Source organism: Trichomycterus rosablanca, chromosome 7 (genome assembly GCF_030014385.1).
Source record: "Trichomycterus rosablanca isolate fTriRos1 chromosome 7, fTriRos1.hap1, whole genome shotgun sequence".
In the NCBI taxonomy this organism is placed as follows: Eukaryota; Metazoa; Chordata; class Actinopteri; order Siluriformes; family Trichomycteridae; genus Trichomycterus; species Trichomycterus rosablanca.
Window position 1 is genome coordinate 18,054,460 of NC_085994.1, and position 27,530 is coordinate 18,081,989.

A 27,530-nucleotide genomic window follows, 5' to 3' on the forward strand; every position below is an offset into this window, starting at 1 on the left:
AAAATGGACAGTGAGTGTAGAAACAAGGAGGTGGTTTTAATGTTATGGCTGATCAGTGTATGTACTGTATATTGTATGTATGTATCTATGTATGTACTGTTTACATATTTAATAAATGTAAACTATAGAAATTTGATTTATCAACTAAATATAACTGATCACATTGTAGTTACTTTTAATGAACGTGTTAAAGTTAATTATAATCAACCTATTTAACCTTGTTTACTCCACTTTGAGGTCACTATACTATTGCAACTGTCTCTAGTGATTGAGGGACCATTTAAAGTCCTGATTAAATTTTCATCTTAAATCAACTTAAAATTGTTTGCTGTTCTTAGCTCTAGCTAGTCCTCTAGCCTGGAAAAGCTGATGGTGGGCTGGTCTCACTTGTACAATCAATTGGTCTCCCAGCCTGAATGGCCTCCACCAGCTTGCATTCAAAACCCAGACTGACTAGAACAAGCCTGACCAGCTGGTTACCAACAAAATCCTGGTTTATTTATTATTTCCTATATTTAGTACACTGATTTAACATTGATTGGCCCAAAATTGTATATAACTTGAAATAATGGCACAAAATGTATGGCTTCTGAAGCTAAGAAAAGTGGAAAGGCTATGAAGCTGAAAAGTGGAGCAAATAATTTAGGGTTATTTATTAAAGTACTTAACCTTTTAGCCATGGTTTGTTAAATCTGGTTTGAATCAGTCACTCAGTAGAGGAATAGTTAACTATATCTTGAACCCACATAAGCAGTTCACTTCCACCAAATCCACTCATATCTAATCACATAAAGATAAGACCACTATAGACTTGATTTTGAAATAGTCCAAGATCCAACCCTCCTGCCTCCCTGCCGCTTTATCATTCTATCTATTTTGCAACTCTCCTTCTCTTAGATCTCAGAGTTTACTCTCCAGCAAGATTCATGTGAATGAATCTGTGTGTGTATGTGTGGTGTGTATTAAGGATACGAATTAATACCAAATAGGACAAGATACACATTAACAAGGCTATCTGAAAACTCTACGAGGGATACGTGACAACCATGGCCGCTTTGTACTGTGGGATCTGGTATGTCATACTCAGTGCCTGCTGGACAGCAAACATCGCAGTCTTTCTCAAACAGTAAATGTCTCAAACCAGAGAACTTTCTAACAGAAGCTCATCAAAGATCGTCGTTTTGAACAGTAATTCTACAGTACATCTTCACATGAGACTGATCTTCTCATTTCTACCCTGAATCTTGAGTGAAGGATTCAGATTGTTGTGAAATAATTAAGGTTTTTTAGGGAAGATATTTTTTAAATACAGAAGCAGTTAAGGATTCACGGACTGAAGAAAGATCCTATCTGATCACCAGCATGGAAAGCGAGATGGAGACAGTGAAGAAAAGGGTGGGATACCACATACAGAGAAAGGTCATGGATGAATGTGAAGTTGATGAAATTGCAGAAAAATCAAACGTCCAAACATCACTGACAAAAACATTTAAGGAGTCACTAAGGTAAGAGGTTATTGCCGTTTTGGAAAGACTTAAAAAGTTTTGGCAAATCTGGAATGTACACAATTTTCTTACTTTATTTTCCTAAATGTGTTTAATCAACCAAGACTTTTCTACTTTTAAACTAGTTTTCTACTTTTTTCCTACTTATACATCGTCATGAGACATAATTTGGTCATACAGTTTTTTTTTTACATACATTGTTTCACAAAATAGTTTTACAAAATAAGTCTTTATTTTTAAAAAAATTAATAATTTATACATTTAATTGGAATCTCAAAAGAGTACAGATAGGAAGGAGTCAGAGGGGGTGATAACTCCATATTAATGCCCATGTTTCTGGAATGGGATGTCCAAAACTCTAATGACCATGTTGTGTATGTGTTTAAAAACAAGTGTGATTTCTGTAAATATTTATTTATCAGTGACACATATTTTGTTGCTACTGTACGTTACACCAAAAAAGTGCATTAAATCTATTAAAATGCAACAATTCCTTAGGTGTTCAGTTTAGACATTCATTTGGAATAACACTTTCCTGCTAACTGTTTTAATTAGCCTACTTGTTAGCCAATTTGGATCTTTCTTGTGTGTATGGGCAGCTGTCACTTCTGAGAGTCAGTGGTAGCCTAGTGGGTAGAGCTTTGGGCTATCAACCGGAAGATTGGGGGTTCAAATCCAGGCTCTGCTATGCAGCCACTGTTGGGTCCTTGAGCAAGACCCTTAACTCTGTCTGCTCCAGGGGTGCCGTAAGGTGGCTGACCTTGCGCTCTGACCCCAGCTTCCAAACAGGCTGGGATATGCGAAGAAAGAATTTCATTGTACTGTACAGCTGTATATGTATATATACAGTGTGGCCAAAAAGTATTTAGTCAGCCACTGATTGTGCAGGTTCTCCTACTTAGAAAGATGAGAGAGGTCTGTAATTTTTATCATAGGTACACTTCAACTATGAGAGACAAAATGAGAAAAAAAAAATCCAGGAAATCACATTGTAGGATTTTTAAATTTTTTTGTAAATTATGGTGGAAAATAAGTATTTGGTCAATAACAAAAGTTTAACTCAATACTTTGTAACATAACCTTTGTTGGCAATGACAGAGGTCAAACGTTTCCTGTAAGTCTTCACCAGGTTTGCACACACTGTAGCTGGTATTTTGGCCCATTCCTCCATGCAGATCTCCTCTAGAGCAGTGATGTTTTGGGGCTGTCGCTGGGCAACACGGACTCCACAAATTTTCTATGGGGTTGAGGTCTGGAGACTGGCTAGGCCACTCCAGGACCTTGAAATGCTTTTTATGGAGCCACTCCTTCGTTGCCCGAGCGGTGTGTTTGGGATCATTGTCATGCTGGAAGACCCAGCCACGTTCCATCTTCAATGCTCTTACTGATGGAAGGAGGTTTTGGCTTAAAATCTCACGATACATGGCCCCGTTCATTCTTCCCTTAACACGGATCAGTCGTCCTGTCCCCTTTGCAGAAAAACAGCCCCAAAGCATGATGTTTCCACCCCCATGCTTCACAGTAGGTATGGTGTTCTTGGGTTCTTCTTCTTCCTCCAAACATGACGAGTTGAGTTTTTACCAAAAAGTTCCATTTTGGTTTTTATTTGACCACATGATATTCTCCCAATCCTCTTCTGGATCATCCATATGCTCTCTGACAAACTTCAGACGGGCCTGGACATGTACTGGCTTAAGCAGGGGGACACGCCTGGCACTGCAGGATTTGAGTCCCTCTCGGCGTAGTGTGTTACTGATGGTAGCCTTTGTTACTTTGGTCCCAGCTCTCTGCAGGTCATTCATCAGGTCCCTCCGTGTAGTTCTGGGATTTTTGCTCACCGTTCTCATGATCATTTTGACCGCACGGGATGAGATCTTGACCCCAAGGGAGATTATCAATGGTCTTGTATGTCTTCCATTTTCTTACAATTGCTCCCACAGTTGACTTATTCACACCAACCTGCTTGCCTATTGTAGATTTACTCTTCCCAGCCTGGTGCAGGTCTACAATTTTCTTCCTGGTGTCCTTCGACAGCTTTTTGGTCGAGTTTGGAGTCTGACTGTTTGAGGCTGTGGACAGGTGTCTTTTATACAGATAACGAGGTAAAACTGGTGCCATTAATACAGGTAACGAGTGGAGGACAGAAGAGCTTCTTAAAGAAGAAGTTACAGGTCTGTGAGAGCCAGAAATCTTGCTTGTTTGTTATTGACCAAATACTTATTTTCCACCATAATTTACAAAAAAATTCTTTAAAAATCCTACAATGTGATTTCCTGGATTTTTTTTTCTCATTTTGTCTCTCATAGTTGAAGTGTACCAATGATGAAAATTACAGACCTCTCTCATCTTTCTAAGTAGGAGAACCTGCACAATCAGTGGCTGACTAAATACTAATTAAATACAAATTTATTTATAACTTTTATTTAATGTTTTTTTTCTGGATTTTTTGTTGATATTCTGTCTCTCTCTGTTAAAATAAACCTTCCATAAAAAATATAGACTGTTCAAGTCTTAGTAAGGGGGTAAACTTACAAAATCAGCAGGGGATCAAATACTTATTTCCCCCACTGTATATACTGTATATATGACAAATAAAGTATATCTTTTTTTTTTTTTTAATTGGGTGACAAAAATGAACTGAATTAAATATTATTCGAATCCAATTTGATTTGGCAACAAATGAGTTAGTACATAACAAGATGATGGAAATTCAATTAATGGTAATGTTAAATTACTAATAGTATGGGGGAAAATGTATATATTTCTATATTTCACACATGAATAAATTCAGAAAACAGTCCAAACTGCTACAAGGCAGAAAAACAGTGTCCACAAACTTTTAAACTGTAGTTTGTGAGCTGTGAGCTGGGTAAAAGAGGCCAAGGTTCCTGCAGCAACAGATACAGAAGTAGCATTAAACAGTAGTAATAGTAGTAATTTCCTTTTCTTTGTCATTTAAGCAACTAAGTGGCTGCTTGGCAGCTAAGACTAGGACTTTCGTATCTTAATAGCTTGCATTGTATCCAGTCACAATTCCAAGTCAAGTGCTTGCTAAATGCTATAAATGTTACTATGTAACTATGGCAAGTTTCAGACAGCACAAATTTAGCATGCTAGCTAACTGGATGAAAGTGCAAGAAAGTGGGTTACCTAACTGTGGAGAAATATCAAGGAGTCAGTTAGCTTTGGTAGCTTTTGGTCATTTTTTTTTAAGTTTGTCATACACCACCCTATCTTGCAGCCCGGACCCAATCTTTCTGACCTGTAGGGGGAACTCCCTACATATTTATCCACAGGCCAAAGCTGCTGGCCCATACTGATCAATAACACAAGCATGTTCTTCCTGTAGCTATTTATAGACTGACTTTTGGTTTATTGGGATACGGAGCCCCTTAGTAAATAACTTGGGTAGCCTGAATTAAATTAAATACATTTCTCAAAATTATGTGAACTGACAAAGCCTGAAGTGGGTTGTATCCCAGAGGGCCCAGGCAAGATTTACTCCGTTTCCCCCCTTCATCCCATCATGTCTTATCCACTCATACCAGCACAACACACACTGACACACCACCACCATGTCATTGTCACTGCAGTGCTGAGAATCATCCACCACCTACATAATACCTACTCTGTGGTGGTCCCATTGAAGAACAGAATGAAAGCAGGATAAAAAAGCATGCAAAGAAACAGATGGACTATAGTCAGTAACTGTAGAACTACAAAGTGCTTCTATATGGTAAGTGGAGCTGAAAAATAGGGTTAGTAACTAACTAACTAAGTCTAGAAACAAGGAGGTGGTTTTAATGTTATGGCTGATCAGGGTACATCACTACATGTATCTTGGTTGTTTGATTTTTGCCATAATGGTAAATATACAGCTAAAGTCAAAAGTTTACATTCAATTTTATCATGTTCTTCATGGTCAATTTTACCACTTTTGTTTTTTATTTAATATTCTTTTAATATGCATTTACAGAGACAATCATTTTAAAAGCACAGTACTACATAATATGGACAAATTCTGATGGTTTCTCAAAATGGTTTTACTTTACCGAAAGAAGCAAAGAACATAAAACCCACTGTTGGCTGATTGCTATATTTAGGGAGAATTATTCTTTTGTGTAAAACTCTTCCATTTCATCTCACCTGAGATTTTTTGTCAGGTGTTCTGGTCCTCGCGTGAAGAATTGCTTTCTGTCCTGTATTCCTCTGCTGGCATGGCTGCCACGATACCCACTTCGAGAAAATGCTTTTGGGGACATTGTCTCAGGAATCAGTGTGGGAATTATGCACCTGCCCCAAGGTAACACACATACTCAATTAATACACATTAATTTTAAATGTACACCCACATATAACCAATCATTTAAGAATGTTATTAAAACAAACAAAATGCCCTTCGAAATGCCCTTAGATGAGTGAGTAATGGTGAATGTGTCATGTCCTGCAATAAATTGGCACAGTTTGACCCTGATCAGGATAAAGCAATTACTAGATTATTTATTAGATGATTTATTCATTCATTTATTGTTCATGCTGCATCTGATTCACTGGGCAAAAGGCAGAAAACACACCAGACAGGTCACCAGTCCATCACAGGGCATACACATACACACTCACACTTTTAGTAGCTCCAATTGGACTAACTGCATGTCTTTGGATAAGTGGGTGGAAACTGAAGCATCCGAAGGAAACCCATGTGAATAGTGGAAGAACATGTAAACACCACACAGAAAGGACCATGTAATTGAACCCGGGTCTTTCTTGCTGTGAGACAGCAGCAATACTTCACCACCGTACCACCCTGAAGACAATTGTATAAATGAAAAAGATACATGAACATACTCATGGCAGTTGTAGCCTAGCGGTTAAGGTACTGGACTAGTAAGCAGAAGGTTGCTGGTTCAAACCCCACCACTGCCAGGTTACCACTGTTAGGCCTTTGAGCAAGGCCCTTAATCCTAAATTGCTCAGACTGTATAGTGTAAGTCGCTTTGGATAAAAGCGTCTGCTAAATGCCGAAAATGTAAATGTAAATACTCAGTAACCTGTGTGTGTGTAAACAGGTATGGCATATGCCCTGCTAGCTGCTGTCCCACCTGTATACGGCCTCTACTCATCATTCTACCCAATCCTGATCTACTTCATCTTTGGAAGTTCAAAGCACATCTCAGTAGGTAAGCAGACGCTACACATAGTCACAAACACAAAGCATGGTAGCCTGATGGGTAATAAATCACACACATTAAAAATCACACACACTGTGTCACTGTGTGCAGGTACTTATGCAGTTATGAGTGTGATGATCGGCAGTGTAACAGAACGTCTGGCTCCGGATTCAGATTTCATGTTTTTGGGTAACAGCACGCATAATGAAAGCCTAATTGACACTGTAGCCCGTGACAACGAGAGGGTCAAGATTGCTGCTACGGTCACCTTCTTGTCTGGAATTTTCCAGGTATGTTTTGTGTTTGTAGCTATTTGTATTTCAAGCCCTGGATTTAGATTTTTTTAAATTAAATTTTAAAAACATGTAATTTTATACTATTTTATTCATATTTACATTTATAGACTTTAGCAAATGCATATTTATCTAAAGCGACTTACAATTCTGACCATATAAAATTCTCATCATATAAGTCTTTGCAAATCAGGGTTAAGGGTATTGCTTTTTTAAATAAATAATTTGGCTATTGTCTTTTTATACTTTATGTGTGTGTAGTTGGTCCTAGGCCTGGTGCAGTTTGGCTTTGTGGTGACTTATCTCTCAGAGCCGCTGGTTCGAGGTTATACTACTGCAGCAGCTATTCATGTCATTGTTTCTCAGCTCAAATATACATTTGGACTCAACACCACACGCTACAGTGGACCTCTGTCTCTTATATATGTATGTATAAACATAAACACACACATACATTTACACATGCTCGACCAGTTTGTATTATCCTGGACCAGAGTTATTTTTTTCCCTGTAACCAGCACTGGCACATTGAGGTGTGGCCTTTAACTGCTATATTAGAAGCCTTTTATTCCTATTTTATTAGTGCATGTTTGCAGTACACAAGACTGAATTTTGTAATCTTGCAGCCTGTTGCACCCTTAAAAAGGTTAAGAATCAATATTCATTCACATAGCTTTGCAATTTCTTAATATTAAATGAATGATTTGGCAATTAATCATTCATTCAAATCTTCAGAGACTTTCCGCCTCCCGGAACCACTGGGCACAGTACTGTAACACACCCTGGATAGAACATTGATCCTTCTTGACTATCTCCAAGCCACCCCACCCCCAGACATAGCCAATCACGTCTGACAGGTCGATTGCACCACTGGGGATTCAAACCCTGGATCCCACTGGTAGTAGGCTGGCATACGAGCAATTTAGCAATTATTTTAATTAATAGACTCAATTATTTTTGGATTAATAAGTCACATGAACTTGCTAATAAGATTTAAGTAATAATATGAAAAATAAAAACAACTTTACCATAAGTTGGCATTGAGACGCATTAGGTAGTTTGGATGCTGCACAGTTTCGGGGTCTTGAGGACCCAAGTTTCATCCTCACCTCTTGTCAGTCACTGGCTGTAAGGAATGTGTTATATTTATTATATATATATATATATATATATATTATATTTATTATATCTGTGTACATTTTGTTTTCACCCAGCTCCCAAACACATGTCAGTGGGCTTCTCTAAATTGTCTCTAGGTATAAATAAGTATATGAATAAGTAAGTATGTTATACCTTTGCTGATTTGGGTTCCTGTCCCAGATGTGTCGTGCCTTGCCTAGTGTCTCTGAATAGGCCCCTGAACCACCTCAACACTAACAACACTAGTTTGTACAATTCAATGAAAATAAATACAGTTCCTAACTGTCGTCCAAAGTATGTGAGAATTCACTTATTTTATTAAAGTTTACCTTTCTTCTCTTCTTTGTTAGCTTTTACTAGTTTGATTTTTGCTCAACTGCCCTTTAAACTTTACTATGTAATTTTAAATCAACTCCCTCTAGCGGCGGGGTAGAACAACACATTTCAAATGTAAGAATTTTTCTTACTTTACTTTAATTAATTTGTTTTTCTTACTCTTTCTTATTTCTCTTCAGACGGTGTTGGATGTGTGTTCATTATTACCTAAGACAGAGATTGGAACACTGGTTGTAAGCATCGTAACCATTATTGGTTTGGTCCTTGCCAAGGAAGTGAATTCATTGCTGTCACGCAAACTTCCCATTCCTATACCAGTTGAGCTTATTGCTGTAAGTGACTTTGCACATTCAGACTTTACTCATAATATTATGTGCACTCATATAGATTCTTACAATATTATTTTCATATTTAATTTCAAAGATGTTAAAAAATCTAGCCACATGTACAGTATTTCAATTCAACTCTATAAACAAACACAATGAGTAACATGGATCATAGTAAAAAGTTTAGAGACTTAGGATGACTACCACTTTTTCCTATTTCTGCACTGGTAGACTGCAAGCACTGTAATTGTAGTAACAGGCCACTAAGCAGTCGCATATGCACTCTAACTACCAAGTGTACTACATAAACTGAGAAAAGTGCCACATTTCATGGTAGTCATTAAATGACATTCATAAATTGAATGATAAAATAAATGGAAGCTACAATACACAGCACAGCCTTCCTTACTAGTTGAAAGACCCCCTTTCTGTATCCAAAGAATTGGTTGGGAATTTCCAAACTCATTTACCGAAGTAGTGTTTTTTGCTGCTTTAGACTTCAACATCTTTAGAGCGTCTTTAGAGTTTGCCGAGTTTATAAAGAAAGAAATTAACTGTACATAGACACATTATCGGGAGCCTAGTACTAGTACTGGCTTGTTCTTTTAGGTGCAGCACAGACTACACAGAGATGATCACATGTGTAGAGAAGCACACTTTTTCACTGACTATAGAATCCCCAAAAGGGACAAAATGCACTCAATATGTAAACACATACATCAAACATTGTCAGCACACTACACCACAGAAAAGTCTGTTACACTGAAAAATGTTAAATCGCTAAACATAGACTTTAAATTTTGATTTTCTTAAATTTTCTATCTTGATTGCAATCCAAAATTTATTTTTCAATACTTTTCTGGGTGGGCATACACAGTTCTAATTGACAGCTGATATCTTACTTTGGTGCAGAGAAACGCTTCACCTCTGCCGAGACCAGCCTTGTGCACGGAGAGCCACACCCTGAGATCAGCATTATTCCCCAACCCTGCACAGGCGCCATCAATCAGCCAGCAGAGGTTGTAATTGCACCAGTTATGAGGAACCCTGGTCCAGCTTTCCCATCCCTGATCATCAGCCAATCATTCATATAGCCGCCCAGCCAGATGGCAGAGCCGAGATTCGATACTATGCATTCGATGCATCCCAGCTCTGGTGTGCTAGCATATTTTACCGCTGTGCCACCTGAGCGGTCGTCAGACACTTTTTTAGAGATGCCCAGCATTATTGACAACCTATTAATCTGATGTTTCTTATTAAAAATCAAGTCGTCAAAGTGTTGTTTCAAAATCTAGATGCAAGCCTTCCCAGAAAATGGAGAATGTTGCATTAGAAAAAGAGGACACAACTGTATATTTATGTTTATGGTTTTAAATGTCTTTGTTATCCTTTTTCCTTTTTAAAAAAAATCCACTTTTTCTGTGTGTATGTGTGTGTGTGTGTGCAGATTATTATAGCCACTGTGGTGTCATGGAAGTTTGATTTTAAGACTATTTACGATGTAGATGTTGTAGGCACAATACCATCAGGGTAAGTCAACTCTTTTACATTAGAAACTAAGCATTACCAACTCTAAATAACTAAAAGCCACTTTCTGTTTCTAATACAAATCTACTCTTGGTTTAGTCTTAAGGCTCCAGTATTACCTGTATCCTCCATTATGATCTCTGTAATTGGTGACGCATTTGCTCTGGCTGTTGTGGGATACGGAATCGCCATCTCTCTAGGCAGAATCTTGGCGCTTAAGTATGGCTACAAAGTCGACAGCAACCAGGTAAAAAAAAGCCCAGGAATAATTGTGCAATGATTTGAAAGCAAACTGAATTCTGAATTCTTTTAATATCTGTAACATGCTTTTAAAACCTGTTTTCATTTGAATTATTAATGGTTTCTCCATGCTATAGGAACTAATAGCACTGGGGCTGAGCAACTCGATTGGTGGAGTGTTCCAGTGTTTTGCCATCAGCTGCTCCATGTCGCGCACTATGGTCCAAGTTAGCACCGGTGGAAAGACTCAGGTGAGTTATCCTCTTTTTATGCACTTTTTCTCAATTTTCCTCTTAATCTAGTCATATCCAATTACCCAGTCGTATTTCACCTCTACTGTTGCTGAACACTCCTGAACGAGTAGGGCCATAACTAACACACACCCCCTCCGACCCCTTTTTTTCCACTTGCACAATGCTGGTTCATATGGGGATCTGTATTGTGCACAGACAGTTACACATCACTCTCCATTATCCTTGTCTCTGTGCAGGCCATAATTACCGCAGTAATGAGGAATCCCTTCAGCACTTCCACCCTTTAAATGAACCAATCATTGCCTATATAGGTGCCCAGCCTGTTGGTGGCAGAGCTAACCCATTTTTATTTCCATTAATAAAAGACCAACTATGTAGTTACAGCTGCATTGAATAGAAAATGTAAGTTAGATGTAAGTTAGGTCAACCAACTGGTTATTTTTATTTATATTTTGACTGTGCCACTGTCTTGGTGCATATAACTAAAAAACATAGGACTGTGAATCTAAAGTTTCACAAAATTAGGACAATGTTTAGATTAAACATAATTCAGCTCATCATGATGATCATTGTGACATTAAGTTGATTCTCTGCAAAAAACAATTTTCTCTCCTAATCAAATTGTATCCAATCTCCCTGATTGTGTTACGCTTCACTTCTACCAATACAACCCTCCACTGCTGACTAAGGAGCTTCGCAACTGACACACGCCCCCTCCGATACGTGAGAAGTAGCTGACTGCATCTTTACACCTGCACGAGGCGAGTTCATATGCGTATCAGCCTTGTGCACCGAGACCCACACCCTGATCAGCATAAATTCCTCAACTCTGCGCAGGCGCCATCAATTAGCCAGCAGAGCGTAATTGCACCAGTCATGAGGAACCCTAGTCTGGCTCATCCCACCCTGAACAACAGCCAACCGTTGTTCATGCAGCCACCCAGCCCAGCCGAATGGCAGAACTGAGACTCGATACAATGCATTCGAAATCCCAGCTCTGGTGCGCGTTAACAGTGTTTTTAAATGCAGGTCTATTAGTGAGGTCCTCTAATTCTTCTGAAACTGGGAACAGTTTGCCATAACAAATTTCAGTCAGAAATTCAGTCAGAATGATGCTAAAAGTCAATTCTTTCTTATTGAAAATGTCTCAAATTGGTAATACAGTGGATCTAGTAAGTATTCAGACCCACTGATTTTCTTACACCTCGTGTTGTGGATTTGATTTTAATGGATACAATTCTATCCACAACTCCACAGTCAGTCACCCATTTGTAAAAAGTGAAAATGTTTTTAGAGTTTTTCAAAATAAAAATAATTAAAAATCAAAAACTGAAATCTCTTTTGCTATGATTTTTCTTTTAGGTCGCAGGGGCTATATCAGCATTAGTTATACTTGTGATCACCTTAAAGATTGGAGAACTATTTGAAGAACTGCCTAAGGTATGACCCTGTGGTGTTGAGACAATGTTTTGTAAGTATATGTGTATGTGTAAATGTCTTAAAATGGTTTGTATTGATCTTCAGGCAGTGTTGGCTGCTATTATTCATGTAAATCTTCATGGAATGTTGAAGCAGTTTGCAGACATCCCATCTCTTTGGAGGAGCAACAAAGTGGACATGGTGAGAAAGAGAACGAGACAGACGTAGGATGTTTTTTGTTCTTTTATTTACTTACTAAACAAAAAAAGTTGATGATGGATACGGTGACTTGATTGATTGATTTCAAAGAGCGAGACATTAAAATTAATGGCAGAACAAAAGACAAAGACAAGCTGGTGGTAAAACAGACGCTGAATGAATGAGTGTATGTAGTGATTTATTAAGAGGAAACTCCTAAACAAGAGCTAGTAGGTTATAAATAAAATGTGTAAATAATATTTGTTATAATAAAAATTAAATAATGGTGCGCTCGGGAGATGCAGCAGTAATAAATTATCTTCTTATGTGTTTAGCTTGTGTGGCTGATGACCTTCATCTTAACTTTGCTGTTAAATCCTGATTTGGGTTTGGCGGCCTCCATCATCTTTTCCATTCTGACAGTCATATTCAGGACACAACTGTGAGTGCCAAAAATATTTTTTGTATATTTACAAATATTTACATTTTATTAGAGACAGATGTACAGATGTGCCAAGGCCAGGTACAGAACAAGTGGGATTTTAGTATCAGGGTCTTGATTTCCATTGTAATTTTTTAGCAAACCCATCAAAACACATTTACATGTACAATACAATAGACCCTTGAGTTACGAATGGTTTACCATACAAACATTTTGGGTTACGAACGATCTTTTTCAACTTAACGTACGAACAGATTTTGAATTACAAACCGAAATTCGCGATACACGTGACGTCACGAACAAGTTGACTCCGAGCGTCTCTCTCTACATACATTCAGTGAGTGAACAGTCAGACAGCGGACAGTGTTTTTTCAGTGTTTTCTTTATATGTTCTATATTAAAATGTCCCCAAAGAATGTGCAGAGAAAGCTTAGTGGTGAGAAAATGAACATATCTGTTACTATTTGTTGTTGTATAATTACTCCTGTCAGTAGCCGTCACTGTGTATCAGACAGAGGGGACAGTGAGTGAGAAAGAAGAGGGAATTTATTATTTCGTGCAATTACACCTACAAAATACAACACTATTGAAATAAAGAAGGAAATAATAGAGAAATATGAGAGTTATTGTTGTTTCTGGTAGACACATTTTATAAAAAAAGAAGGAAATGTATTATGGTGTATGGTACAGCACACGTACTGTACTGAAATGTAATGTGTGTTTTTTATGTACTTTACTACTGTGTATTGTTGTTTATTATTATTTATTACAGTATAATCTATTCTAAAATTTAAGATTAAGGGAAAATATGCTTGTATTTATAACAAAAAACGTTTACGTTATTTCTTATGGGAAAAACAGGTTTAACTAACGAACATTTTGACTTAAGAACAGCCCTTCTATATACTATATTGTATTTGGTATAATAAGTGTGCTTCTTTTGTTATTGTTCTTACACACTATATTGCAGTGCAGTATGTAATGTAGATGCTGTCTGGCTTACTGCTGAAAAAAAAGGCACAGATTAAAACAAGATTACTTTTATTGATTTATATGATATGTTATTTATTTATGTGATAGGTGCTAAATATAAAATTTGACAGTATAGTATATTTAAAAATATACTATTAGTAATAACTAGTTTTAACTTGGTAATGTTAGCACACAGCCAACAGGTCAGTTGTAAGAAGGGTTGCTAGGCCAGGTTGATGGCTGACCCCTGTGACACAGGGTTCGACAGTCCAGGCATCTCCAGCTCGCAGCTCGAGCTACTCAGAGGCCAACAAGCCAGACATGCAAATCTCCAACGGCATCAAGAGTCTTTCCATGGTGGACCATATCCTTTACCACTTTAATTTGGAGTGAGTCAACTTTCAAATAATATGTTTTACCTAAAATACTTGTCAAAGCAGCACAGAAAACTACAAAACAAAAACAAATAAAAACAACCCCTAATTTATATGAATTCAAGAGAAGTTACCATTTAAAGATACAGTTTTTGAGTTTTTTCTAGGATTGTTGACACAATCCTAGACATGGCTACCATCTGCTGCTTGTTTTTCAGACCTAGGTATTCTCTGCTCGGTCGGATACCTGGCACCGACATCTACAAACCAGTGGAGGAGTATAATCAGGTACAAGCTTGAACAAATTAATATGACAGTGTGATTTTGTGTAAGTGTGCATTGAAAGATGATCAACATGTGTTATGCTGTATGTTGTTTGGTTTTGATTTTTGCTATTTAGATTTTTTTGAAGGGACTGGCTCTGTATGTTTTTCCTCATTTGAAACCTCTTTTTCAGAAAAGTTAGGACTTTTTGTACAATTAAATTTAAAAATCTGTGATTTGTTAATTTTCTCGATTCTTTATTTAATTCACAAAAGTGGAAATAAACTAATTTTAATTTAAATGTCTGCAGTATATTTAAAAACTTTGGAAACCTTTTTCCAGCACACATACAGTCTCACAGACTGCCATAAAGTGTATGGTGAGACATGTAAATATTGTGTTGCATGGACATGTGTGTGTTGCAGGTTACACAGATTCCTGGTCTTGTGATTTTCCGATGCTCTGCAACTCTGTACTTTGCTAATGCTGAGATGTACACTGAGCACCTCTATAAGAAGGTATTTAACACACACATTCATATCAAGATGTTTTTTTTTTTTTTCATTTAAGCAAACACATGGGTATACTGTATGTCTATTCATATACAGAGGTTTTTCATAATTTATAAAATTAAAATAATTATAGGTAGTTTTCTGTAACTACATTATTGGAATACATTTTACATTTAAATTTTCGGCATTTAGCAGACGCTTTCATTCAAAGTATACAGTCTAAGCAATTGAGGGTTAAGGGCCTTGCTCAAGGGCCTAACAGTAGCCACCTGCCAGTGGTGGGATTTGAACCAGTGACCTTCTACTTACTAGTCCAGTACCTTAACTGCTAGGCTACAACTGCTTAATTATCCATTTATTTTACAAATGTAATATTATAACTTAATCTGATCATCTGAGTTCAGGAAATCCTGCCATTTAACTATGTTGAATAGTGATTATCTGTAGATGGGAAATCCTTTGTACCCACATACATTTAAAAAGCTTATCTGTTATTAAAAAAAATAATTATTATTTAAATAATTTTAAAAAGTCATATGCACACCATGCAGTGTGACAAATACAAAAGGTGCATGGCATCATGCAAGCCTAACTATTGGGACACAAATCAGTGTACCCTTAGTGCCGATCCCAAGCCTGGATGAATAAGAGGATGGCGTCAGAAAGGGCACTTGGCATAAAAACTGTGTCAAATTAAATATGGTGCTGTAAATTAAGAAATTAATAACTTTTTTTACTATATATATACTGTATATATATATTACATATAGCTGCACACTTTGTATTTAATGCAATAATTTTAATGTGTAGCACCCAACACGACAGATTCCTTTATGCATGAACATTTACTTTATTTCAGTAACCATTCTGATAAGGGTTACTGTGGGTTTAGAGCCTATTCTGAAAACAGGATGGGCCAGGTATACACCCTGATCAGGACTTATTCAGAATGTTACACTTATTTATGACTGTATGTTGTGACTAATCGTGACTGAATGTTAAAGTCTTGTAATTATTTTTCTATAACAGGCTGTAATAGTTTCAATCTGTTACTATGTTACTATACTAATGTATAGTAAGAAGGTCCTTGGTTCGATCCCTAGGTGGGATGGTCCGGGTCCTTTCTGTGTGGAGTTTGCATGTTCTCCCCGTGTCTGTGTGGGTTTCCTCCGGGAGCTCCGGTTTCCTCCCACAATCCAAAGACATGCAAGTGAGGTGAATTGGAGATGCAAAATTGTCCTTGACTGTGTTTGACATTAAACTTGTGAACTGATGGATCTTGTGTAACGAGTAACTGTCATGAATGTAACCAAAGAGTGTAAAACACGACATTAAAATTAATAAATAATAAATACATAAATACATTATAATACATTAAAACTTTTTACATCTGCATGTTGGACATTCCTAATCAGACCCACTGAAATTATCTGTGCTGAATTTGTTATTTATTCACTTCACGTTTAGGCTCCTTTTTATTATCTATTTTAATTGATATTTTTCTCACCACCATTCACTGTTTTACATGCACCCACAGACCAGCACAACAAATAAAGTGCTGTACAGGTGATAAAGTAGGTAATATAATTTGACCTACAGTATCTTTGTATCCCTGTGTATGTAGAGTGGAGTAGATGTACCTAAACTACTTTCACTGAAGAAGAAATTGGAGGCAAAGAGACTCAGGAAAGAGAAGAAAGAGGCAAAGCAAGCTAAGAAACTAGCAAAGAAACAAGCAAAGGTAAAAACGTAAACACTTAATAACTAATGGCTTGTGCAGTGCATAAATGAATCAGAGAACCTGAACTTCCTTTCTTGTCCAGATGGGGGAACCAGAAATTCCTGACATGGAGAAAAAATACGAGGTGGCAGTGGTTGCTGGACCTGAGCTTGACCTACATCTTGACCCAAGTCTTCCCAAAGCTATAATCCTCGACCTGAGCCCTGTGAATTTCCTGGACACAGTGGGAGTAAAAACATTACAAAATGTGAGAATCCTCAGCTTTTACATAGATATAAATAACCCATAAGGTGTTTATAAAAGTGTAGAAACACTAGAAAAATGTGAGTTTATACATACTGTGCATTTATCACTATATTTTAGATCCACAAGGACTTTGGAGATGCTGGAATTGACGTTTTCTTATCAGCCTGTCAGAGTGAGTGATGCACACAAACATTCTGTGTATTAAAGAGAAACCATGCATACTGGAGGTGTGTTTCCATTGCAGGAATTTTAGACATGTGGGTGTATTCCTACAGCATAGTTTCACATGGATTATTAGTTCCTGCTTTAGGAACTTTACTTTTCTGTGAATAGAAACTACATTTCATAATCAAAACAGAAAAAACAGAGAATCAGAATCTTTATGTACTGAATGTACAAGGAATTTCTCTTGGTGCAGGTGTCAACATATATACATCTAGTTAAATAATAAAAAGGAACACTATACACTGATCAGCCATAATATTAAAACCACTTCCTTGTTTCTACACTCACTGTCCATTTTATCAGCTCCACTTACCATATAGAAGCACTTTGTAGTTCTACAATTACTGACTGTAGTCCATCTATTTGTCTACATACTTTTTTAGCCTGCTTTCACCATGTTCTTCAGTAGTTATATTTAGGTGGTGGATAATTTAATGTTATGGCTGATCAGTGTGTATAACAATAAACAATACAACAGTGCCATAGTCAGTACAGCATCAGTGTCTAACAGGGCTAGTCTAACATTTTTCAAATGTGTTTGTTTCAGATTTTTTCATTTCTTGTTGCGCATTACTTACTTGCCATGCTCGAAAAGTTTGTTTGTTCAATGATTCATTGATTCATTGGTTTTCATGTTTTACCCCTGCTTTATACCAGTCAGGTTTCATCCGGTTTCCAAAGAATCACTAGGCTTCATGCAGTAACACACGCCGGACAACATGCCAATCCTTTTTAGGGCCTTAACCACTTTCTCTCTTGTGTTTTACATACCTTTGCCCATGTAGTAACAATCACATGTTACATGTATTGAATAATGTAAATTTGAACCTATAAAATGTAAATATTAAATAAAATTAAGTTAGAAATCATATGTACACACTGCTGCTGTTTACATGCACTTAAGAGTCTACATTTAAAATCAGCACTGAATTACAGCTCTGTCATGTTCTCTCCCTATTTTTCAGCTTGTGTTATTGAGAGTTTGGAGAAGGGTAATTTCTTCAAAAACAAAGTTACCAAAGCCATTCTTTTTTCCACTGTACATGATGCTGTTCTGCACTGCCAGCAGGAAACCACACAGGAGGTCAGACATCTACACTTTACCACCCCCTCTACACAGACACACCACACATTCTGCCTAATAAGAGCACTGGTGATGAGAAAATTCCACGTTGTAGCTGGTTTGATGGGGTGCAATTCTTTGATGATTACAATTACCACATGTACTCACATGATGGAAATTCTGTTTAATTAGAGCCTCAGTAATGAGAAAATACTAGCTGTACACATGGTGAGCTGTACACATTAGTATCCACACATCTAAATACCTTACTGTAAGTTATATCTTATAAAGATAGATAGTAAATACAGTCAAGCCAGAAAGTCTGTACACCCCTTTCACCTACTCCATGTTTTATTACATTACAGACTTATTCTATAATAGATTGAGTTCTTTTTTTGCCTCAAACATCTACACACAATCACCAGTAATTATGCACTGAAAACAGGGTTTAGAAAAAATGCAATTTTATTTTACTGACAGAAATGGTTTATTTATGGGTTACATATCTGTACACACCCTTAGCCTAATACTGGGTTGATGCACCTTTGGTAGCAATTACAGCTTCAAGGCATCTTTGGAAAGAAGCTTCAAGCTTGGCACACTTGTTTCTGGACATTTTTGCCCGTTCCTCTGGGCATATCTTTGCAAGCTCTGTCTGGTTGGATGGGCAGCGTCAGTACACAGCCATTGTGCTGTATCACTAAAATTATGTTTAAAATGATGTACAAGAAATTATTTAGAAGAGATAATGCGGAAATGTTTTGTTTTGTCATTTCTACCCATTTCCTTTACTGGTACTGGCTTGTTATGTGGTTAACAGAGATGTAAACATGATATGAGACCCAAAAGCATCTTCTTAAACAACATTGACTCTACAGTATTTTTGTAGTGCTACTGTGATTTGATAAAACCCCATACCTACTTTTATAACTCATTTTATTGTAATGCTAATATTAATAATAAAACTAAATAAAAACTAAACACAGTAATACCCCTTTTATTTAAAGCTTTCAGGACAATAACTTACAAAGACTTTAAAGTTTCCTAAGTTTCCTGTTAAACCAGTTGCGCCAGTCTATTGTTCAAACTAAAGCTACCAAAACTCTGAGTATCAATAAACTGGAATGACAAGGAAATGTTTTGCATATTCATTTAGAAAGAGCACAGTCCTTTCAAACAGTGTGTGGTGGTTAAATACACGCTTCTGTTAGATTATTAGTTTACAAATCTTTAGTAAATGTTTAGGCAGAGTGTCTATGAACCAGGAGGGAAGTATTTCACTTGTTGAAAGCATATGGTTCCACAAAGTTTACACATGCAAGTAACATCTGTGTTTTGTCCTGTTCTTTCACAGTTCGGGTATGGAACACATTTCTGAAGCCAAATTTGTATACTTGGAGCAACTGAGATGTACTGTACCATCCTTTTCTTTAATTTATTCACCTATCCACATCAAAAAATCCTAATACTGTTACAGATATCTGTTCCCATTCATATGTGATGTAAATCCATCCTATAAATAAGTGTTATTTTGTAACAGTATTTTGAGCTAAAACTATTAAGAGTTTTAATGTTTCATGGCCAAAAGTTGGGGTTTGTAATTGCTTTCTTCTGGAACCTCCTCTTTGATCTTATTGTCAAGGAGCACAGTTTCAGACAGTATTGCTCATCAGGTTCATTCAAGCTTCTCCACCACAATACAGAGGCTCTCAGGATGTTTACTTTTTGCCAAACAAGGAAAAAAAAAGTTAGTTTAAAATATTTATTAATGATATCTTTTAGTAATTTAATAGTGAAAAAAACACCTAATGCTTACATTTGTTAGGGAATTATTGTTAGGCAATTTTGTAACCCTGTCTGTCACAGGCCCTTAAAATCGTCCTTACTTCCCCACATATGCCTGGGAATATGCCCCCAAGTTATTTTATGTCATGTCATTACGCTGTTATTGCTTTGCGTTGGTTGGCTGTACAGATGGGCTACCTTTCTCTAATGTTCTCTGTCTCGTGTCACCTGTAGCAGACTAGTCTGATAATGCAATCCGCATCATGTCAAAGTTGTGCTAGGTTGACCCAGCAAGCATCTTGTTGTAAAGAACACAAATCAGAACCAATTAGAATCAGTTTAAGAACTGAGCTGCAACCCACAGTTCTAGTTCCCCATGGGGGTTGTGATTGCTCTTTGTCTGGAAACTCCTCTTTGACCTTACTTTCAAAAATGTGTCTGCCAGGAGCACAGTTTTGGATAGTATCGCTCATCAGGTTCACTAAAGCCCCCCCACCACAGAAAGGTAGCAATCCCAGGAGAAGCTCCCCTATACGTTTCCAAATTTGGTGCCTGCAACACAGAAGCACGTTTACCAAAGTGTCAAATTACGTTTCCATCAAACAACATTTATTGTCTAGAGACTAGAGACCAGGTACAATATATGATCTGTTTTTATTCTCTTAGTTTTTCATTGTTTACGTTTTTTGCTGTATTACTGTATATGGCTTTTGCTCCTTAGAATGTGCCAGATATTTTCAATGAAAGAAAAAGATGGACTACTTTGTAACACAGTGTGGCTTGATGTTGTTGATGCCCCACAGAATATGCTGTCTAATAGGCAGCTTATGTTGCTCCAAAATGTATTTTAATCTTATAACGGAATCCTTTTTTACATGTAGTTACAGTGTCTGTTATAATAGCGCACTCCAATTTCTTTCATTTATCAGACAGAAATTACTTCAAGTCTGTGATGCAGTTTAATGTGTGTAGACATATCTCATAAGATTAATACTCTCTAAATATTCACTTAATAAAAAAGTGTGGTGGAAATTTAATTGTTTGTCATTATTTAAATAAAGTGAAATTTCAGGCCTGCAACACATTCCAAAAAAAGCTGGGACGGGGCAATTTAGGGCTAGTAATGAGGTGATTCTAAACAGGGGATGTCAACAGGTGATTGTAATCATGGTTTGGTACAAAAGCAGCATCCAGGAAAGGCTGAGTCTTTGATGAGCAAAGATGATCAGAGGATCTCCAGTTTGTCAACAAATGCGTGAGAAAATTATTGAAATGTTTAAAAACAATGTACCTCAAAGAAAGATTGGAAGGGATTTGCATATTTCTCCCTCTACAGTGCAGAATATTATTAAACGATTCAAGGAATCTGGAGGAATTTCAGTGGATAAAGGCCAAGAGTGCAAGCTTAAGCTGAACGCCTGTGATCTTCAATCCCACGGCATTGCATCAAGAACCGCCACTCAACAATAGCTGATATAACCACATGGGTGAGGGATTACTTTGGCAAACCTTTATCAAGCACTACAATACAGAGTTACATGCACAAATGCCATTTAAAACTTTACTGTGCAAAAAAGAAGCCTTATGTTAACCATGTCCAGAAGCAGCATCGACTTCTCTGGGTTTGGAGGCATCTGGGATGGACCATCACACAGTGGGAACATGTATTGTGGTCAGATGAATCAGCATTCCAGGTCTTTTTTTGGAAAAAAAAAATCCTTTTGAAAAGCAATGGCAACATTACAACATGGTAAATGCTTTTCTGTCCCAACTTTTTTTGGAATGTGTTGCAGGTCTGAAATGCAGGAATGGATGTTTATTAATAAATGAAATGAAGCTGACCAGACAAACATGAAATATCCCAGGTTCATCCAGTCTGCAATGAAATAAAAGTCAAAGTAAATGTAAGAAACTCTGTGTTTTTTTTATTATTTACATTTTCCATGTTGTCCCAACTAAAGTGCTGCCAAAGGAGTATTCTTGCCTGGATTGCACTAGGCCCAACTTGGCCATCGACATTAAATCGCAAACAGTTACTAAAGTTGAATACATTTTTTTAAATGACATCCTCTTTTAAAATAACTTTTGACCTGCTTGAAAATGTAAACTTGTGGTAAAAAAAAGAAAAATAAAGCAATATTAGCATATTGCTAGTCAAACGTATGATTTATAGGCTAATAAGGAAAGTGTTCGGTAATATTCTACCAGGAAAATGCAAATACTGTAGATATGAAAAAGGTAGATTGTGCTAAATTATGCATGAAACTGTGTGATCAATTGTAAAAGCTTTGCAAAAGCAGATATGGTTAGTTAAAAAGCTATTACTATACTGTTTTGTTTAAACCAAAGCAAATGTACTATTACAACAAAAACATTACATTATTATATTGTACAGTATTTACACTGATGTATGATGCACTATGTATTAATTTAAAACAAAACATATTTTTGTGTGTAATACATTTATAAAATATTATACACATATAATCAATATAATACTATAATTACATTTTGGTACAGCAGGATATACCGTATATATTTATTTTAAAAGTAGCTATTTTACTGTATGGTACATATAAATATAATTATTTGTAAACATTATACTACCATGATGTTTCTGGTAAATTAGATGTATATGTATTAATTAATTAAAATATACATTTTGTAAGAAATGTATTTGTCATAATGCATAAAAGTCAAATCTCTGTAGTACTTAGGTTACATTTGTAAGATATATATTTACCATATGCCACTATTGTAGTAATGGGGTTTAAAATATAATAAGAAGTAACACAAACATTATTTTTACATTAACGGCATATAGTGGACACTTTTATCCAAGGTAACTTACAGTTACAGGGGCCCGACAATGGTAAATTGGTGGTATTTGGGATTGAACCTGCAATCTTATAATCTCAAGTCCAGTACCTTAACCACTGAGCTACTATGTTTTTTTAATATTTAAGTACTTTTGACCTGCCTGAAAATGTAAACTTGTGGGTAAAAAACCAATGAAAAATAAAGCATTCAAAAGATTTCTGAACTTTTATTAGCATATTGCTAGTCAAACCTCATGATTTATAGGCTATAATAAGAAAAGTCTTAGGTAATATTCCACCTGGAAACTGCAAATACTGTAGATATGAAAAAGGTAGATTGTGCTAAATTACGCGTGAAACTGTGTGATAAATTGTAAAAGCTTTGCAAAAACAGATATGGCTAGTTAAAAAGCTATTACTATACTGTTTTGTTTAAACCAAAGCAAATGTACCATTACAACAATCACTCATTCAAAATGAGATAGTATGCTTAAAGCTAATCATGTGGTGTGGCTATAGGGATAATTTATTATAATATTTCACACACATGGCTTTTTAAATACTTAAACAAAAAATGGCACCGTGTGGACTGTTAAAAAGAATCATTGAGACATTAGCTGAGGGAAATATATCATTTTAAGGGAGGTGAAAGACAGGCTATAAATATAAACCAAAGCTACAACCCGTCATTTTAAAACACACCGCAACTAAAAATAACAATCGGAGTTTCGAGTGTGTGAGTGTGTGAGTGTGTGTGTGTGTGTGGGAGAGAGAGAGAGAGAGAGAGAGAGAGAGAGAGGCTGGAACGCTGTACTGGTTATATTGACTGTATTAGTGTGTCCTCTGTTCCGTAGCAGCATCTACAGGCGCTCTGAGCTTCTACACGATCCTCCACGATTTTTCATTTCAGGTGATTTAAACCTGCAGCGACTCTGACGTGTACCTGCCGTTTCTGCATCCAGTCCACCGCGATTCAGGTGGGTCAGGTGGTCAGACCACCCGTTTATGTTTGATCATTCAATCAAGCAACAGCGATGTGTTCTTTGGTCTGTGTTTTCGTTCGTTCATGCTGGTTCTCTTTAGTTTGGTCTCTGCTGATAAAAGATGTCAGGCTGCATTTATTCACTGGTGTCCGACAGCGAGTCTTGTATTCAGTGTTAAGAATAAGAGAAGGATTAACTAGACAGCTTAAATCAGTAATGAAACGAGGGTGATGGAAAGCTTTGTAATATCCACACAGCATGATAGCCACTGCTTATTGAACACCTGCCCTGTTTGTTTATTTATTTAAGCCATGTGGAAACAAATGTTCTGCAGCGCTTTTTCAGTGGAGGATAAAGTCGATTATTTACCGTTCATCTATTTCTCACCTGCCTTATAGTTTACTACGATTTTACTATGGTACATTATTATATTGTACAGTACTTACACTGATGTATGGTGCACTATGTATTAATTTAAAACAAAACATATTTTTGTGTGTAATACATTTATAAAATATTATACACATATAATCAATATAATACTATAATTACATTTTGGTACAGCAGAATAAACTGTATATATTTATTTTAAAAGTAGCTATTTTACTGTATATTACATATAAATATAATTATTTGTAAACATTATACTACCATGATGTTTCTGGTAAATTAGATGTATATGTATTAATTATTTGTCATAATGCATAAAAGTCAAATCTCTGTAGTACTTAGGTTAAATTTGTAAGATATATATTTACCATATGCCACTATTGTAGTTTGTTTGTTTGTTTATTAGTTTATTAGGATTTTAACGTCATGTTTTACACTTTGGTTACTTTCATGACAGAAACGGTAGTTACTCGATACACATTAAACATATCGAACACAGTCATGGACAATTTTGTATCTCCAATTCACCTCACTTGCATGTCTTTGGACTGTGGGAGGAAACCGGAGCACCCGGAGTAAACCCACACAGACACGGGGAGAACATGCATACTCCACACAGAAAGGTCCCTGACTGACCCACCTGGGGATCAAACCCAGGACCTTCTTGCTGTGAGGCGACAGTGCTACCCACTTAGCCACCGTGCCACCCCACTATGGTAGTAATGGGGTTTTAAATATAATAAGAAGTATCACAAACATTATTTTTACATTAACGGCATATAGTGGACACTTTTATCCAAGGTAACTTACAGTTACAGGGGCCTGACAATGGTAAATTGGTGGTATTTGGGATTGAATCTGTAATCTTATAATCACAAGTCCAGTACCTTAACCACTGAGCTACTATGTTTTTTATATTTAGGTACATTTGGCACATTAGGCAGGATGCTGCATTGCCCTAAGGGGCTGGGATCCTGGCTTTTACTGTCAGTTCCTGTCTGTGAGATTTTACCTGCATCCAGTAACCTGACAGTGATAAACAGTACAGCTGTGAACAGGACAGCAGTAGACAGGAGTACACAACATTAAACAGAACAGAAGTGAACAAGACAGCAGTAGACAGTACAGCAGTGAACATGACAGCAGTAAACAGGCCAGCCATGAACAGAATAGCAGAACAGGACAGTAGAACTTGACAGCAGTAAACAGGCCAGCCATGAACAGAATAGCAGAACAGGACAGTAGAACTTGACAGCAGTAAACAGGCCAGCCATGAACAGAATAGCAGAACAGGACAGTAGAACTTGACAGCAGTAAACAGGCCAGCCATGAACAGAATAGCAGAACAGGACAGTAGAACTTGACAGCAGTAAACAGGCCAGCCATGAACAGAATAGCAGAACAGGACAGTAGAACTTGACAGCAGTAAACAGGCCAGCCATGAACAGAATAGCAGAACAGGACAGTAGAACTTGACAGCAGTAAACAGTACAGCAGGGAACAGGACAGCAGAACAGGATAGTAAAACATGACAGCAGTAAATAGGACAGCAGGGAACAGGACAGCAGAACAAAACAGCAGTAAACAGGGGAGCATAACCGGACAACCGTGAACAGGACAGTAAATAGGACAGCAGTGGAACAAGACGGCAGTGAACAGGACAGTAAAACATAAAGCATTATAGCAGGACAGCAGTGAATAATACACAAGAACAGTATTTATTAGGATTTTAACGTCATGTTTTACACACTTTGGTTACAGTCACGACAGGACAGGTAGTTACTGGTTACACAAGATTCATTGTTGTTCAGTTCAAGTCTTTTAATGTCAAAAACAGTCATGGACAATTTTATTTTATTTTAATTTTATCTCCTATTCACCTCACTTGCATTTCTTCGGACTGTGGGAGGAAACTGGAGCTTCCAAGGGAAACCCACACAGACACGGGAGAACATGCAAACTCCACATAGAAAGAACCCAGATCACTCCACTTGGGAATCGAACTTAGGGCCTTCTTGCTGTAAGGTGACAGTGCTGGTATACCCACTGAGCCACGGTTCAACCCACACACAAGGACCCAGATTGCTCCATCTGGGAATCGAACCCAGGTCCTGCTTACTGTAAGGCGACAGTGCTGGTATACCCACTGAGCCACCATTCCACCTACACACAAGAACAGACCAGTATAACATGACAGTTGTGAACTAGACAGCAGAACAGGACAGCAGGAAAAGGAGAAAAGGGACAGCAGAATATGATAGCAGTGAACAGGACAGCATAGACAGGCGTAAATAGTAGTGGTCAGTCTATTTATAGGCTACTGCTGGACATAAGAGTTTTTGGATCACATTTGTGGATCACAGTGTGAACATTCCCCTCGGATGTTAAAGTTACTGACTGTAAGAAGCGCATTTGTTATATAATAACTTATGCGTTTCTATGAAACACTCGTTTGCGCTGTGTATACAAGTGTGTGCGCGCGCGCCCGCGTGCGTTCATGTGTACATATACATATGCATGTGTGTGTGTGAAGGTGACTCCGTGACGTCACTTGATGTAGCCACATAGCCGGTGTCTGTGTTGTTTTGTCGCCTTAGGTCCAAACTGCATATATGAATGAATAAATGAATGAATGAGTGAAATATGAATGTAATGAGCGTCAGGGCGGCAGCGTGTGTGCTGCTGGCGGCAGGATCGTACTGGTTCAGTGTTGACCTGATCTCCCTCATTACAGACGCGCTGCACGGCTCCGCCATGCCGGAAGCGGAGGGATCTGGCCGGACTCCGCAGGGTGTTCCCTACAGCGACCTGCCGCACATCATCAACGCGGACCAACTGCACCTGTTCTGCCGCTACTGGGAGCCTGAGCAGCCGCCGAGGTGAGAGGCACGGATACACGCACACCGTGAGAAACGACCAAGTTCCAAACCGCACTGCATCCCAGCGCCTTAAAATAGGGCAGTGGTAGCTGAGCGGTTAAAGTAAAGAACTAGTAACTGAAAGGTCGCTGGTTCAAGACCCACACCTGCCAGGTTGTCACCGTTGGGCCCTTGAGCAAGGCCCTTAACCCTCAATTGCTTGCAATGTGTACAGTCTCAATTGTAAGTCGCTTTGGATAAAGGCGCCTTCTAAATGCTGAAAATATAAATGTAAAATAAAACACCACCTAGTCCTAGAATAACTACTGTATTAGGGCTTGACAATATTAGTTCAGACATCCCAAGTTGCAAAAACTCATTTCAGGGAGGTACCCCCGAACCCGGACCTTGACCTCGACCCCCCCCAAAAAAAAATCTAAAAAACCTCTG

At 37.5% G+C, this 27,530-nt stretch overlaps 2 protein-coding genes across 2 annotated transcripts in view; both read left to right on the forward strand.

Annotated features, from left to right (window-relative positions):
• Window positions 1–1,362: 1,362 nt before the first annotated feature.
• LOC134318251 (solute carrier family 26 member 6-like) lies at window positions 1,363–19,681 on the forward strand. Its single transcript, XM_062999082.1, is given in 19 exon segments — window positions 1,363–1,505; window positions 5,669–5,808; window positions 6,572–6,682; window positions 6,785–6,963; window positions 7,228–7,392; window positions 8,622–8,774; window positions 10,216–10,298; window positions 10,395–10,542; window positions 10,673–10,786; window positions 12,152–12,229; window positions 12,314–12,409; window positions 12,742–12,848; window positions 14,413–14,482; window positions 14,884–14,976; window positions 16,595–16,803; window positions 16,805–16,958; window positions 17,075–17,129; window positions 18,148–18,266; window positions 19,600–19,681. Coding segments are annotated over 19 exon segments (2,241 nt in total). The 3' UTR covers window positions 19,624–19,681.
• Window positions 19,682–23,719: 4,038 nt separating this feature from the next.
• Window positions 23,720–27,530, forward strand: part of mgll (monoglyceride lipase) — a 52,904-nt gene continuing 49,093 nt past the window's right edge. Inside the window, exons 1-2 of the mRNA XM_062999084.1 lie at window positions 23,720–23,826; window positions 26,957–27,101. Of these exons, the coding sequence (XP_062855154.1) occupies window positions 26,977–27,101 (125 nt within the window). The 5' untranslated portion in view covers window positions 23,720–23,826; window positions 26,957–26,976. The remainder of the gene's footprint in view (window positions 23,827–26,956; window positions 27,102–27,530) is intronic.